The sequence below is a fragment of the Coenobita brevimanus genome, chromosome 73, assembly GCF_032717465.1.
Source record: "Coenobita brevimanus isolate Jiangsu-jjx chromosome 73, ASM3271746v2, whole genome shotgun sequence".
Classification (NCBI taxonomy): Eukaryota; Metazoa; Arthropoda; class Malacostraca; order Decapoda; family Coenobitidae; genus Coenobita; species Coenobita brevimanus.
The window spans coordinates 12,277,451-12,291,750 of record NC_137026.1 but is presented as its reverse complement, the minus strand read 5'-3'; the positions used below and the strand labels follow the sequence as shown (position 1 = coordinate 12,291,750).

General features: G+C 40.6%; 1 protein-coding gene across 1 annotated transcript; it reads right to left on the bottom strand.

The window, feature by feature from the left end:
* Window positions 1–420: 420 nt before the first annotated feature.
* On the bottom strand, window positions 421–13,992 carry LOC145407479 (sulfotransferase 1 family member D1-like). Its single transcript, XM_080278409.1, has 8 exons — window positions 13,816–13,992; window positions 12,366–12,517; window positions 11,863–12,059; window positions 10,047–10,111; window positions 9,593–9,719; window positions 7,406–7,572; window positions 623–731; window positions 421–533 (listed from the first exon to the last, which is right to left on the bottom strand). Exons 1-8 carry the CDS (start codon window positions 13,990–13,992, stop codon window positions 421–423), a joined length of 1,107 nt encoding a protein of 368 aa, XP_080134535.1.
* Window positions 13,993–14,300: the final 308 nt, after the last annotated feature.

Here is a 14,300-nt window from a genome sequence, read left to right as displayed (position 1 = left end):
CATCATCAGCCCCTCATCATTTAATTCTTGCCAGCTCAGATGATTTCATTAGGATTAGCAGTGACCTTTGGAAGTGGAGGGGTTGGATACAGCTTCATTAACCTCCTCACTGCTACGGTGCTCTCCTAAGCTGAATAAAATCGTCTGGAGGTAGTAAGAATACACTAAAACTTGCATCTTAGTGAGGCCCATACCTTATGCAGCAAAGGAGGCTTGGTAGCACCTCTTCCTTAGCGATGTATTTGGCATATCAAACCTTAACATTGCCTCGTCTGTTCTTTATTTCACCTTAATATAGACAAAGTCTGCATCAGTTAAACAGAGGAGAACAATGAATTAAACTGTGCAGAACAAACAGGTAAGGAATGGGTGTTACCAAAGCTCAGTAGTCACTTAATACACCTCTATGCAATTAGCTCACTAATTTCCAGACTTGAAAATAAGGCCAGTGTCCTTCACGTTGTCCCTGATCCATTGGTCCATCTCTTGGTTCAGTTCTGGAGAGAAGTGGTTCTTCCAGTCGCCCTTTATCCCTAGAATAAAGAAAAAAGTGTTCATATATATATATATATTCTCTCTCTCTCTCTCTCTCTCTCTCTCTCTCTCTCTCTCTCTCTCTCACCTTTCCTAAACATGCCACCCTCCTTCTTCCACAGATCCTCGTTGTAGTAGGCCTTGTCAATTGGTTCCCCGCGGGTTTTCATAGACGAGAAGCTGGTAAACTGGGCAATCTGTGGAATGGAGAAGGAAGTAAATAATAATAATAATAATAATAATAATAATAATAATAATAATAGTTATCATCATCATCATCATCATCAGGGGAGTGAAAGATAAAAATGGTAGATTTCTAGAGGAGAAGGGAGAAAAAGTGAGCAGATGGAGAGAACACTTTAAGGAACTGTTGAACGTAGAGGATGGAAGTAATGCGAGTATAAGTGGGTGGGGAATGGCTGGGAGAAGGAGGGGGGTGAGAAGACAGGAAGAAATCAGTAGGATAGAAGTTGTGGAAGCAATGAAGAAAGTTAAATTGGGGAAAGCCCCAGGAATTGATGGAGTGTGTGGTGAAATGCTGAAGCATGGGGGAGAGATAGTAGTAGAATGGATGTGGAAGATGTGCAGATTGGCCTGACAGGAAGGTAGAGTCCCGGAGGATTGGAAGTCAGGTATAATTATTCCCTTGTACAAAGGAAAAGGGGAAAAAGAAGTGTGTGGTAATCATAGGGGCATTTGTCTTCTTAGTATAATAGGAAAAGTGTATGGTAGGATACTTATTGACAGAGTTAGAGAAAGAACAGAGAAATTAGTTGGAGAAGAACAGGGAGGCTTTAGGAAGGGAAGAGGTTGTGTAGATCAGATATTCATTCTTAGATCTTTAGTGGAAAAGTTTCTAGAGAAGAGAAAGAAGTTGTATGCGGCTTTCATGGATTTGGAGAAAGCATATGACAGGGTGGATAGACAAGGATTGTGGAAAGTATTAAGAATATATGGAGTAGATGGGAAGTTTTTGAATGCTGTGAAGAGTATGTACGATGGTGAGAAGGCTGCAGTGCGTGTGGATGGTGAACTAAGTGAATTTTTCTCTTTGAAAGTTGGATTGAAACAGGGATGTGTCATGTCTCCATGGTTGTTCAGTCTGTACATGGATGGGGTAATAAAAGAGATACAAGGTAGGGTAGTGGATGTTGTAGTGGCCCTGGTGAGAGAGGATAGTGTTTGGAAACTCCCTGTACTGTTGTTTGCAGATGATACTGTGTTGTTGAGTGAAGACGAAGGGGAGCTGCAAGGCTTGGTGGATGAGTTTGGGACAGTGTGTAAGAAACGGAATCTAAAGGTGAATGTAGGGAAGAGTAAAGTGATGGTCTTTGAGAGAGGTGAAGTCAGTGAATGTACAGCGAGGTTGGATGGTGAGGAATTGGAAAATGTGTGATGACTAAGGATGTAAGTTTGGAGGGTGAAGTACTTGAAAGGGTACAGCAGGGAAGAAAGGTTGCTGGTTCTTTGAAAGCAGTGATAAGAAACAGAGAAGTGAGCATGGAATTGAAAAAGTTACTATTTGACAGTATTGTGATACCAACTCTAACGTACGGAAGTGAAGCTTGGACGTTGTTGGAAGGACACAAGTCAAGAGTGAGAGCAGAGGAAATGAGTTATTTAAGAGGAGTCTGTGGAGTCACATGGAGAGACAGGCTGACGCATGAGGATATAAAGGAGCGTTGTGGTGTTGATGTGGATGTGATAGGAAGCGTTATGAGGAACACACTGAGGTGGTTTGGCCATGTGGAGAGGATGGAGGGTGAAAGACTGACGAAGAGAGTGTATGTGAGTGAGGTGGAGGGGGGAAGAGGGAGGGGGAGGCCAAGGATGAGATGGAGGGATGGGGTGGAGAGGTATATGAGAGAGGGGGGTGTGAGTTGGGAGCAGGGCAGTGAAATGGCAGGGGACAGGGAGACTTAGAGACGATTTGTTTGTGGCCACCCCAAACGGGATTGAGGCGTCTGGCAATAGATAGATAGATCATCATCATCATCATCATCCGAACCTCCTTTCCCACCCTAGGGGAGGGTGAGGAGTAGCAATGTCCAGACAGCCCAAAATTGCCCAATCCAATGGGCCATGCATCCATTTACTAATCATTCAAGCCCCGGAATCCTGGCTCTACCGGATACATCAAAAACATTCACCACGTTCTGTAGCTTCACATATCGTATCCGACAGACTCAATCCAGACGCTGCCACATTAAAAAGGGGTGCCAAAAATCCCTGATCATGCACATCTCCTCACAAAATTCATCCAGCCAGCTCGATCTCCTGTCAGTTCCCTAGCCTCACCAACTTCCAAACCTCTCTTCCTCACACATTCATCCACCATATCTCTCCACCTTCTCCTTGGCCTACCTCGCCTCCTCCCTCCTTCGAATTCGCTCAGATATACCTTCTTCACCACTCCATTGCTATCCATTCTCTCCACATGACCATACCATCTAAGTACACTGTCTTCAATTCTGGTGTCCACCGACTTCCTCACTCCGCATCTTTCACGAATCACATTATTTCGTATCCTATCCACCCTCTGTACTCCACATACATTCCTCAGCAGTCCCATCTCCACTGCTCTTACTCTTGACTTTTCATTTTCATGCCATACCATAGTCTCACATCCATATGTTTAAGTTGGCACTAACACTCCTTCATGTAAGCCTCTTGCAGCTGCAACACTCAAGTCTCTGTTTCTTATCAAGGCCTTCATTGCACCAGCTACTTTTCTTCCTTGTGTCACTCTACTTTCAACTTCTTTTGCACATTTTCCTCTCTTTTCTATCATTGTACCCAGGTATTTGAACTCTCTCACCAATTCCAGTCTCTCTCCATTCACTGTTACATTGGACTGGCAGTCACCTTCTCTCTCAATAACCATCACTTTACTTTTTTCTACAATTACTCTGAAGGAATGACGCTTACAGACATCAGCAAAATTCTGCACTAGCCTGCCAAGTTCTTGTCCGGTATTTGCAAGCATTACTTCGTCATCAGGATACAACAAATTTGAGATATTTCATCCATCACCATCCATTACCAATGCCATCCCTCTCTCCATTACTCGTGTTTTCACTTCTCATCACCCCATCCATATATACATTGAACAACCATGGGGACATCACACAACCTTGTCGCACGCCCACACTGATTGTGAACCATTCACTTAGATGCCCATTAACCCTGACACATGCTTCACTACCATCATAAAATCTCTTGACGAAACCTAACAGCTTACCCTCTACATCGTACATGCACAAAACTTTCCTTCTCTGTCCACTTTGTCCATATGCTTTTCCAGATCCATGAATGCCATAAACACCTTATGGTCCTTCTCACAAGCCTTCTCTACTATCTGTCTCACTGCAAATATTTGGTCCACACATCCTCTGCCACTCCTAAAGCCACCTTGTTCATCACTCACTAGGACTTCTGATATTTCACTTACTTTCTTTATAATAATTCTTCCATATACCTTCCCTACCACACTGAGTCAGCTTATGCCACGATAATTCTTGCACTCACTTCGTTCACCTTTATTTTTGTACAGGGGTACAATCACAGCCTTTTTCCACCCTGCAGGCACAGTTTCACTCATCCATGCCTTCTTACGTATCTCCAACAAGCACTTCATTCCATTCTCTCCACTACATTTAAGCATCTCTGCATACACCTCATCAACCCCAGCTGCTTTCCATTTTTCAGCCACTTCACAGCACTCTTCACCTGTGCGAGTGTCACGTCTCCTGGCATTGCATTCTTTCTCTGCACACCCCCAAAACCAATCATGTTTACAGCTGCTCTGCTCTCTCTATCCCCATTCATCAGGCTTTCAAAATATTCTTTCCATCTGGTCCTTACTTAATCTCCATGGGTTAATAATCTATCACCTGCATCCTTCACACCATCCCATTTCTTACCGCTTTCACTTCTACATTTCCGCACCTCTTTCCAGAATAACTTTCTATTTTCAGAGTAGTTCGCATTCATTTTTCCTCCTAGATCCTCATTTACCTCCTTTTTCCTCTTCACTAGTCTCTTTACGTGCTTCTTGCTCTCAACATATTCAGTTCTTATTTCAACTGAACTCCTATCCTGTAACCACTTTAGCCACTTCTTCCTCTTTTCCTCCACTGCTCTCTTTACCTCCTCATCCCACCATGCCGTACCTTTCTTCTTTGTTGTTACTCTTGGCACACCACACACCGCTTTAGCATTCCTAACTAAGCAATCCCTATATGCATTCCACAGTCTGTCCAGATCAATTTCATTCCAATTCAGTAATTATAACTCGTGCTCTACTTTGGTCCTGTATTCATCTGCCATTTTTTTGATCCTCCGCTTCTCAACTTTTAGTCTTTCTCCCTGACTGTGACCACAGTCATATGATCTCACAGACCTCACTTCGTCCTCTCACAGCCCTCGTATCAGCAACCATTCCCATCATCGACCTCTCTACGAGCACGTAATCAATCAGGCTTCTTTCAACACGATCCCCGTTCTTTCTATACCATATATATTTATGTGCATCTCTGTGTTTGAAATAAGAGTTACAAATGCACAACCTCCTCTCCTGACATATCCTTTAGTCTCTTCCATTTATCATTATCATTTTCTCCTGGTACTCCATAACAACCCATTATGTCATTCTCAGGACCAGTGCCTACTCTTCCATTCATATCCCCCATCACAATCACTTTATAGCTCCTGGGCATTTCTCCCACTACTTCACCCAGCTCATTCCAAAATTTGTCTTTCTCTCTCTCACTCCTGTCCTCACATGGTGCATATGCTACAATCACTGCCACTTTCACCTTCTCAAACTTGAAGTTGACATACATCTCGAGCTAACACATTTGTAGTCTCTCATTCCACTCTGCCACACCTCATTCATCAACAAAGCAACTCCTTCCTTGCATCTTCCTCGCCCATTCATTCCCGATCTTACACATTTCACACCCTCCCACTCCTCCACTTCGCATACTTTCATCTTCGTTTCACACAATGCCATCACAGCATATCTCGCACTCTTGAACACATTCACCACTTCCACCCTCTTGCTCTGTTCATTCACGCCTCTCACATTCCATATGGCCTCGCGAGTCTGCCCATTTGGTTGGGTCCCTGGGCAGGTACTGGGAGCTCCTAGGCTCTCTGAAACGACTGCCATGATTAAGTGATTTGCTATAGGGGAATCTGGGGGACAACCCTGCCAGAAACCCCGGTTATATGGTTACCACCCAGCATAGTAAATGGTTTCCTGAGTACAGGAAACCATTTGGCTTGTCACTCAGTGTAGAGATCATATGGCACCTTTACATTGAGTGAGTGGATGATGGGCGCCCCCACCTACCACAAAAATAATAATAATAATAATAATAAACAACAACAAAACAACAACAACAATAATAATAATAATAATAATAATAATAATAACAATAATAATAATAATAATAATAATAATAATAACAACAATAATAATAGTAATAAAAACAATATTAATAACAATAATAATAATAATAACTAATCATAATAAGAAGAATGGTAGTATTAATGATCATAAAATAATATTAATAATAATTGTTAATTATAACAATAACAATGACAATAATAATAATAATAATAATAATAATAATAATAATAATAATAATAACAATAATAATAATAATAATAATAATAATAATAATAATAATAATAGTAATAATAATAACAATAACAATAATGATGATACTACTACTACTACTACTACTACTAATAATAATAATAATAATAACAATAATAATAATGACTAAACATAACGATGATGATGGTGATGATATCACCTTCATCATCATCGTCACCACTACCCCCACCATCTCTATCCTCCTTCTCCTCCTCCTCTTCCTCCTCCTCCTCCTCCTCTTCCTCCTCCTCCTCCTCCTCCTCCTCATCATCATCATCATCATCATCATCATCATCATCATCACCATTATCATTATCATAGTCTTCATTCTTATTTTCTTTCCCTGTCCAAGGATGGGGTGAGGCAGGATCTAGAGACACTCAAAAAGAAATTACGATGATGGGCGAAGTGTCAAGCGTCGTAGCACTTATTCCTGGGCGATTTATCTGGGCGATTATGGTATAAAATTCTTGTGAATGTTTTTCGTGTCTGTTAATATCGTTGACATCAGTTGGTTGTAAGATGATGCTAAGGTGTTGTGCTGTGAATACATTGCGAAGGAAGGTGTGTTACCAAGTGTACAGAACCAGTTACAACGCCAGCCAGAAGCAATCCCTTGACTGTCATGTGAAGAGAGAGAGAGAGAGAGAGAGAGAGAGAGAGAGAGAGAGAGAGAGAGAGAGAGAGAGAGAGAGAGAGAGAGAGAGAGAGAGAGAGAGAATGCGATAATGGTAGAACTTTGAGATTTGCCTATGGTTGCTGACTGCACTGTATAATGTGGGATGCAGGCTAATTCCACCTAACAACTACACGTGTTCCATCAGTGACCGTCAGTCATAAGCGGCTTCCATACACCTTGGCGGACTCAGTTTTTAGTAATAGGGGTCGGTATTCTCGCTGGGTAAGGAGGCGTCTTAGCACCTCTTCCTTAACGATTTATTTTCCAAACTATCCATTGCTACCCTCGTTTTTGCTTCTTATATCTTTTTAACTTCGACTTAGATTACATGAGTAACACACAAAAATATAGTAAAGGAGCAGACTCAGGAATAAACCGGTAAGGAAGAGATGTTAAGTAAGCTTCCTTAACGCACGGGTTTCTCCTATTCACCTTCCAGGATATAGTAACGGGGCAGACTCAGGAATAAACCAGTAAGGAAGTGATGCTGAGGTAGCCTCCTAGCCGCACGAGTGTCTCCTACTCACCTTCCTGAGTTGTTCCTCCGTCAAGTTTTTGCCGAGGAATTTGTTGATGTTCCGCAGCTGCCCCATGATGTCGTCCTTCATGTCCTCGTAGGTGGTGAAGTAAAGGTTGGGGTTGTCTCTCTGCCTCCAGGCCTGTAGCACGTGCGGCCAGTACGGGCAGTATGAGACTAGCACCACCAGGACAGAAAATAAAGGAATATGATATTTAATTAATAAATAGATATATAAATACACACATACAAATAAACGAAGGCTACATACATACATGCATATAAACATATACTCGCACATACTTAAATACAGTAAATTAATACGGACAATATAACACTAGTTCCACGATGACAGAGAATGAGTGGATGCATACCCGGTACATACATCCGTACCCACACATACAAAAAAACACATATATACATACATACATACATACATACATACATACGTGAAATAAATACAAGTACATCATTGGTGAAATCATGATCGTATTTTTTTTTTTTTTTTACATCACGAAAATCGTCTTTGATATTAAAATTCCAAACCTCCGTGATATTCAGCCATGACCAAGAGTTCGCCAACACTGCTCTGCTTGATGTGTCAGTGGATGCTGTTAAATGAAATGAAGTATTATGACTGGACTGTAATATGAAGCACGTAATATATGAGTATGAAGAGAAGGGATACTGTCTGCTGTTTGGGGAGGAAGGAGAAATGTGGAAGGCAAGACAGAAGATTCTTGACGAACTTTTTGCTCACGGCTGTACCGAGATCTTCACACCAGGGGAGGGATGGGGAGGGGGAGGGAGAGGGGAAGGGGGGAGGGGGAAGGAGGGTGGCCGAGTCTATTCTGGGGAGGGCGGTGTTCAGTGTTTAAAATTTGTGTTGGCTCTACGTCGTACGTCACTACTCTACTAAAAGCTCTGTGTACTCTTCCGGTGAATGTTTATATTGAAATTACTCCTTTGGCTGAACACAGACCTGAGAATTGAGAGCACAAAAGAGGTAAAATTTGAGTCGCCCACATTTCGCAGATAATCTTATGGGATCATATTATTAGCTCTTATAACGAAGTGCTTATCAATTGAGATTAAAATGATAAGGCAATATAAATGTATGAAGAGGAGAATTTGCAGTGTTTCTCCTTCACCAAAAAAAAAAAGTACATTTACGCTTTGCTTTGTACAGAATAATGTATTACACTATATGTACTTATCATCACAGCACAGTACTCAAATGTAATACCTTTAATCTATCCCCTGAAAGTTAGTGAAAAGTTATCATCCATGCTAAGCTGATCACTGAGCTAAATAACGAAACAGGGATGTGATTCTTCTGATTCTTGAACTCACGGTTGATTCCCTGTCGTAACTTAGAATTAACTTAGAATTGTTTTTGAAAGTAGAACTAGAGACGTGATATTGTGTAAACATCCTTATGTTGAATAATTTTCCTCGTTACCAAGAAATCTATCGTAATTATCTCTGAAAATCTGATCCCAGGCTTCTAAAAATATCACATATTCCTATTATTGTATACATAATGATAACTGGGTTCTTTGTAAGCTCCCACAAAGTATACAGCACAGTGTTGCACATTAAATAATTAGAAACTTCATATGAGGGGCTAGTAAGGGCAGAGGGTCTAAGGGGGTTTTGGAGGGGGGGGGGAGACCTCCCAAACCCAATGGATAACACCTCTTCTAATCCATTCATCCAAGGAACGCCTTTAAAAATGTATTTCTTGTTATCACCCTATGATTTTATTTCAGGTTAGGAAAGAGTTTTGAAATAGGATGAGTTAAATGGATCCTAAATTAACCCCTTTAGTATGCGAGTCCTTTCTGAAGTTAACTAATGTTGTCTCACAAAAGTAAAAGTAAATTAGAGAGCACGTCACCTTGATAGAAGCAAGGGTAAATTAGAGAGCACGTCACCCTGATAGAAGCAGAGGCATATTAGACAGCACGCCACCCTGATAGGAGCAGAGACAAATTAAAGAGCACGTCACCCTGATAGAGGAAAAAATAAATTAGAGAACATGTCACTCGGAGTTAAGGAGTACTATAATCTGTGTACTATAATCTGTGTACTGTATCTCTGTACTGTAATCTGTGTACTATAATCTCTGCAATCACTAATGTAATCTGCACTATAATCTCTGTACCATAATCTCTGTACTATAGTCTCTGCTTACAGTCGCCTTTCATAATTTCCCTGGCAAACTTCTCGAGTGATCCTTGATAGTTTGCACTCCTGATCACACGCATCCAGTGGTAGAAGGATACCATCACGTCCTTGGGGTTCCTGGCCACGTAGACTACCTGTAACATCATCATCATCAGTTATCATCATCATCATCATTATCGTCACTTACCATCATTATCATCACTTATCATCAACGTCATGAATTATGATCATTGTCATAACCATCAGTCATCATCAGTCCATCATTATCATCATCATCACCATCATTGTCGTCGTCTTCGTCCTTCTCTTCCCTTTCTTGTTGTCCACGCCATTGTTATTAATAAAACTTTCCTCATCCCTGTGGGAAGTTTTCTTGCTTTTGTCAATATTATTATTATTCTAGGGAAGATCTAAGTCGCTGCCATTCGCATACCGTTAGAGTTACAGCCTTCATTTGGTACCATATTATAGTACTGGTTGGCCGCTTCATCTGATCCGATATCATCCTGATCCTTCCAGCGGAACCCTGATAGGATCAGAAAAAAAAGTGAACCTAAAACTCAAGACCCACCTAAGTTAAGGGGCTGAAAGTTTTAATGACATACATTTGACACGGCCAGAACGCAGTGCTTAATATAGTCCATCGGATCATTATTTTGTGAGAATCGTCTATGGTCCAAAATTTTGACTACCCGGGAGACAGAGAAATTGCCTAATTTTACATGAAAGAATAAAGCTACATCCACCAAACTTGGTGGACTTGTAGATCTTGATGACCTACTGTAAGGTGATATGCACTAGATCAGTGACCTTGACCTCAAGATCCCATTAAAGTTCGGCTTCTTGTAGACAATGTTTGAGGTAGGTTTTTCTTTATCAAAATTGTCCTTGGACAATTTTAGTGTTCTAGCTCTTATTGTTGTTGTTGTTGTTATTATTATTATTATTATTATTATTATTATTTTTATTAATATTATTATTGTTGTTGTTTGTTTTTGTTGTTTTTGCATTTGTTCTTGTTGTTGTTGTTGTTGTTGGTTTTAGCATCATCATTATCGTCATCATCATTGTTTTCAATACACCCTTACGATTGAGTGTATTTTATTGCTCGGTGTGTGTGTGTGTGTGTGTGTGTGTGTGTGTGTGTGTGTGTGTGTGTGTGTGTGTGTGTGTGTGTGTGTGTGTAATTCACCGGGTCGGTCAGGATCACTTGATGGTCGTGATCGTCAGCTTTTACCCTCCCGGAAGGGAGCTGAGAGCTCATATAGTCCGATCTAAGGGCAAGGATGTGACCTTCACACACGCACACACCCGTCCCCTTTCTCAAGGGGGACAGTAACCACCCACTTCGTCAGTGAAACTTTTCGCAACCTGAGCGAGGCGCCAACTCCCGTCTACCAGATGGCAAGCGAGAGCGTTATCACTGCACCAGCAAGCGGTGTATGTGTGTGTGTGTGTGTGTGTGTGTGTGTGTGTGTGTGTGTGTGTGTGTGTGTGTGTGTGTGTGTGTGTGTGAACAATATAACTCTATGAGTGTTAATTTATCTGAACATTATTTAGTGCAATGGTTGAGGATAAGCAGTGGTGCTGACCTGTTGCTTTGTGGAACAGTAGTACATAGGTCAAGGACAAAGAGCAAGGTCAAGATATAAGTTTCAGTCCGATAAAGCTAATGTTGTTGGAAGGACTAAGAGACAGGTAGAAATGAAATAATTCTATTTTAAGAACAATAAAATTAGTCACAGAATAGTCATATATCCTGTCCTAACCTGACCTAATTTAACCCAGCTCTATTACTCAAACATTTTATTCAATATTGGTCGAATTTGGTGGAATGATTAAGGGTCATCCAAGAATAGAATAATTTGATTTTGAGAACAATAGGCCAAAGGGAAAGGACACAGGGGAAGGTCAACGCAGACAGGTTAGATATGACTTAGCCAGAAGGTTGAGGGTTAGGGAAAAAAAATCGATTTTCAAGAATAATCAGTCATCAGTCAGGATCACAAGGCATGGTCAAAATATAGGACTGAAGGGTGCAGGTGTGTTTACTCTCTGTGAATCTTCGTAACACCTCTTCCTTTACGACTTAATTTGCATAGTACACCTTCATGTTCACTTGAAGGTTTTCTGTATTATTTAAAGCACTACACAATTTGCGTCATTAGTATAGATGACAGGGAGGTGTAATGTGAAGACTATTAATGGTTAACAGTGAGACCCTTTCACTTATTTGCATCTCTCTCTCTCTCTCTCTCTCTCTCTCTCCAACCTTGCATTTCTTGAGCAGATCCTTGTTGTGCAGCTCCAGAGGGAAGTGCGATTTAATGACTCTTGGCGAGGGCTGACTCTCCGCTATCTGAATCAATATACCGTCCTCCACTTTCTTCCCAGAACAGACTCTGCTAAATTTCTCTGCGATCGACTTCATGTCCCTTTTGGCACGTTCTTCGTTGTCGAAGTGCATATCAAAACTGGAATTGCAAAGGTGTAGGTTAGAGGGAGGACAGCCTGATGGTGAAGTGCAAGGATTAAGGCATCTAACTATAGATAGATAGTTCGATAGATATGTTAGCGCTCGGGTTCCTATGACTCACTTCCTTGTGAAAATAACTTTGACACAGTATCAAGTGCTGGCTGAATGATGTACTTTTTTATGCAAGGAAGAAGGCACCAAAGGTCAGAAGCCCATAAGATTGTTCAAACACACACACACACACACACACACACACACACACACACACACACACACACACACACACATATCGTTAGATAATTACCCAACATCCACTGAGCGGACCCACAATGGCTCCTTCATCTCCTCGTTATTGGGGTCCAGATCCGGGTTCCTTAACATGACCCAAAGAATTTCCTGCATCCACGTTGTGCCGCTTTTGGGGAACGTAATGATAAACACGTCGTCTGGCCGGAGCTGGAAAAGCATCATCATCATCAGCATCATCATCATTAATAATATAAGCTTTACTGTCATCATCATTATCATCACCGTCATCATTATTGATAATATAAAGTTTACTGTCATCATCAACATCATAATCATTATTAATAATATAAACTTTACTGTCATCATCATCATCATCATCATGATCATCATCATCATCATCATCATCATCATCATCAATAATATAAACTTTACTGGCGTCATCATCATCATCATCATTATTAGTCATATAAACTTTACTGTCGTCATCATCATTATCATCATCATCATCATCATCAATAATAATATAAACTTTACTGTTATCATCATCATCATCATCATTATCATTATTAATAATCTAAGCTTTACGGTCATCATCATCTTCTTCTTCTTCATCATCATCATTAACAATGTAAACTTTGCTGTCATCATCATCATCATCATCACTAATAATATAAAGTTTACTGTCATCATCATCATCATCATCATCATCACCATTATTAATAACATAAACATTACTGTCATCATTATCATCATCATCATCATCACCATTATTAATAACATAAACATTACTGTCATCATTATCATCATCATCATCATCACCATTATTAATAACATAAACATTACTGTCATCATCATCATCATCATCGTTAATAATATAAAATTTACTGTCACCATCATCATTATCATCATTAATAATATAAACTTTACTGTCACCATCATCATCATCATCATCATCATCATCATCATCATTATCATCATTAATAATATGAACTTTATTACCATCGCCACCATCATCGTCTTTGTCATCATCGTCATCGTCATAACTAATAATATAAACTTCACTGTCATCATCATTATTATCATTATCATCATCATCATTATCATCATCATTATCATCATCATTATCATCAGCAAACTTTTCATTATCTTCAGTTTATTATTACCGTTACCACTGCCATCATCGTCATTAGTTATTCATCGTCCTTCACATTATTCTCAGCTGTAATAATCCTCCTCATCAATATTAGTATCAGTATTATCGTTGTGTAAGGGCAGCTGGATCATGGAAAATAAATCGCTAAAGAAGATACGTTACGGAATCTCCAAGGCCGCACATATCTCCACCTCGTGTCTTGGAGTATGACAACCCTTATAACACCGAGCTGTGACGTGGGAAATAAGTGGCTAAGGAAAATGTGTTACGGTACCTCCATGTTGTAGATCCGGTCCAGATATCGTGTGGCAGACATGGAAAATAAATGGCTAAGGAAAATGTGTTAGGGTACCTCCATGCTGTAAATCCTGTCCAGATATAGTGTGGTAATGGCCGGGTACAACCAGCCGTCGGGCAGGATTCGGACAAAACCACTTTTGTGCTTCACCAGGTCTTCGCTGATCTTCCGTAACTCTTCACTGGTCAGGAGTTCGGTCTCATGGCCAGATAGAAGGCGTTGCTTGTTCATCCTTATTGGTCTTGTTTTTGCACAGGCTGTAGATTGGGCAGAAAGGTTAGGTGAGGTTAGCTTAGGTTGCGTCAGTGAGGTTAGGTCAGGTTAGATTAGGTTAGCTTAGCTTAGCTTAGGTTGTTAGTGAGGTTAGGTCAGGATGGCTTAGGTGAGGTTAGATTAGGTTCTTAGTGAGGTCAGGTCAGGTTAGCTTAAATGAGGTTCGATTAGGTTGTTAGTGAGGTGGGGTTAGGTTAGGTTAGCTTAGGTGAGGTTAGATTAGGTTGTGTTAGTGAGGTTAGGTCAGATTAGGTTGCTTTAGTGGG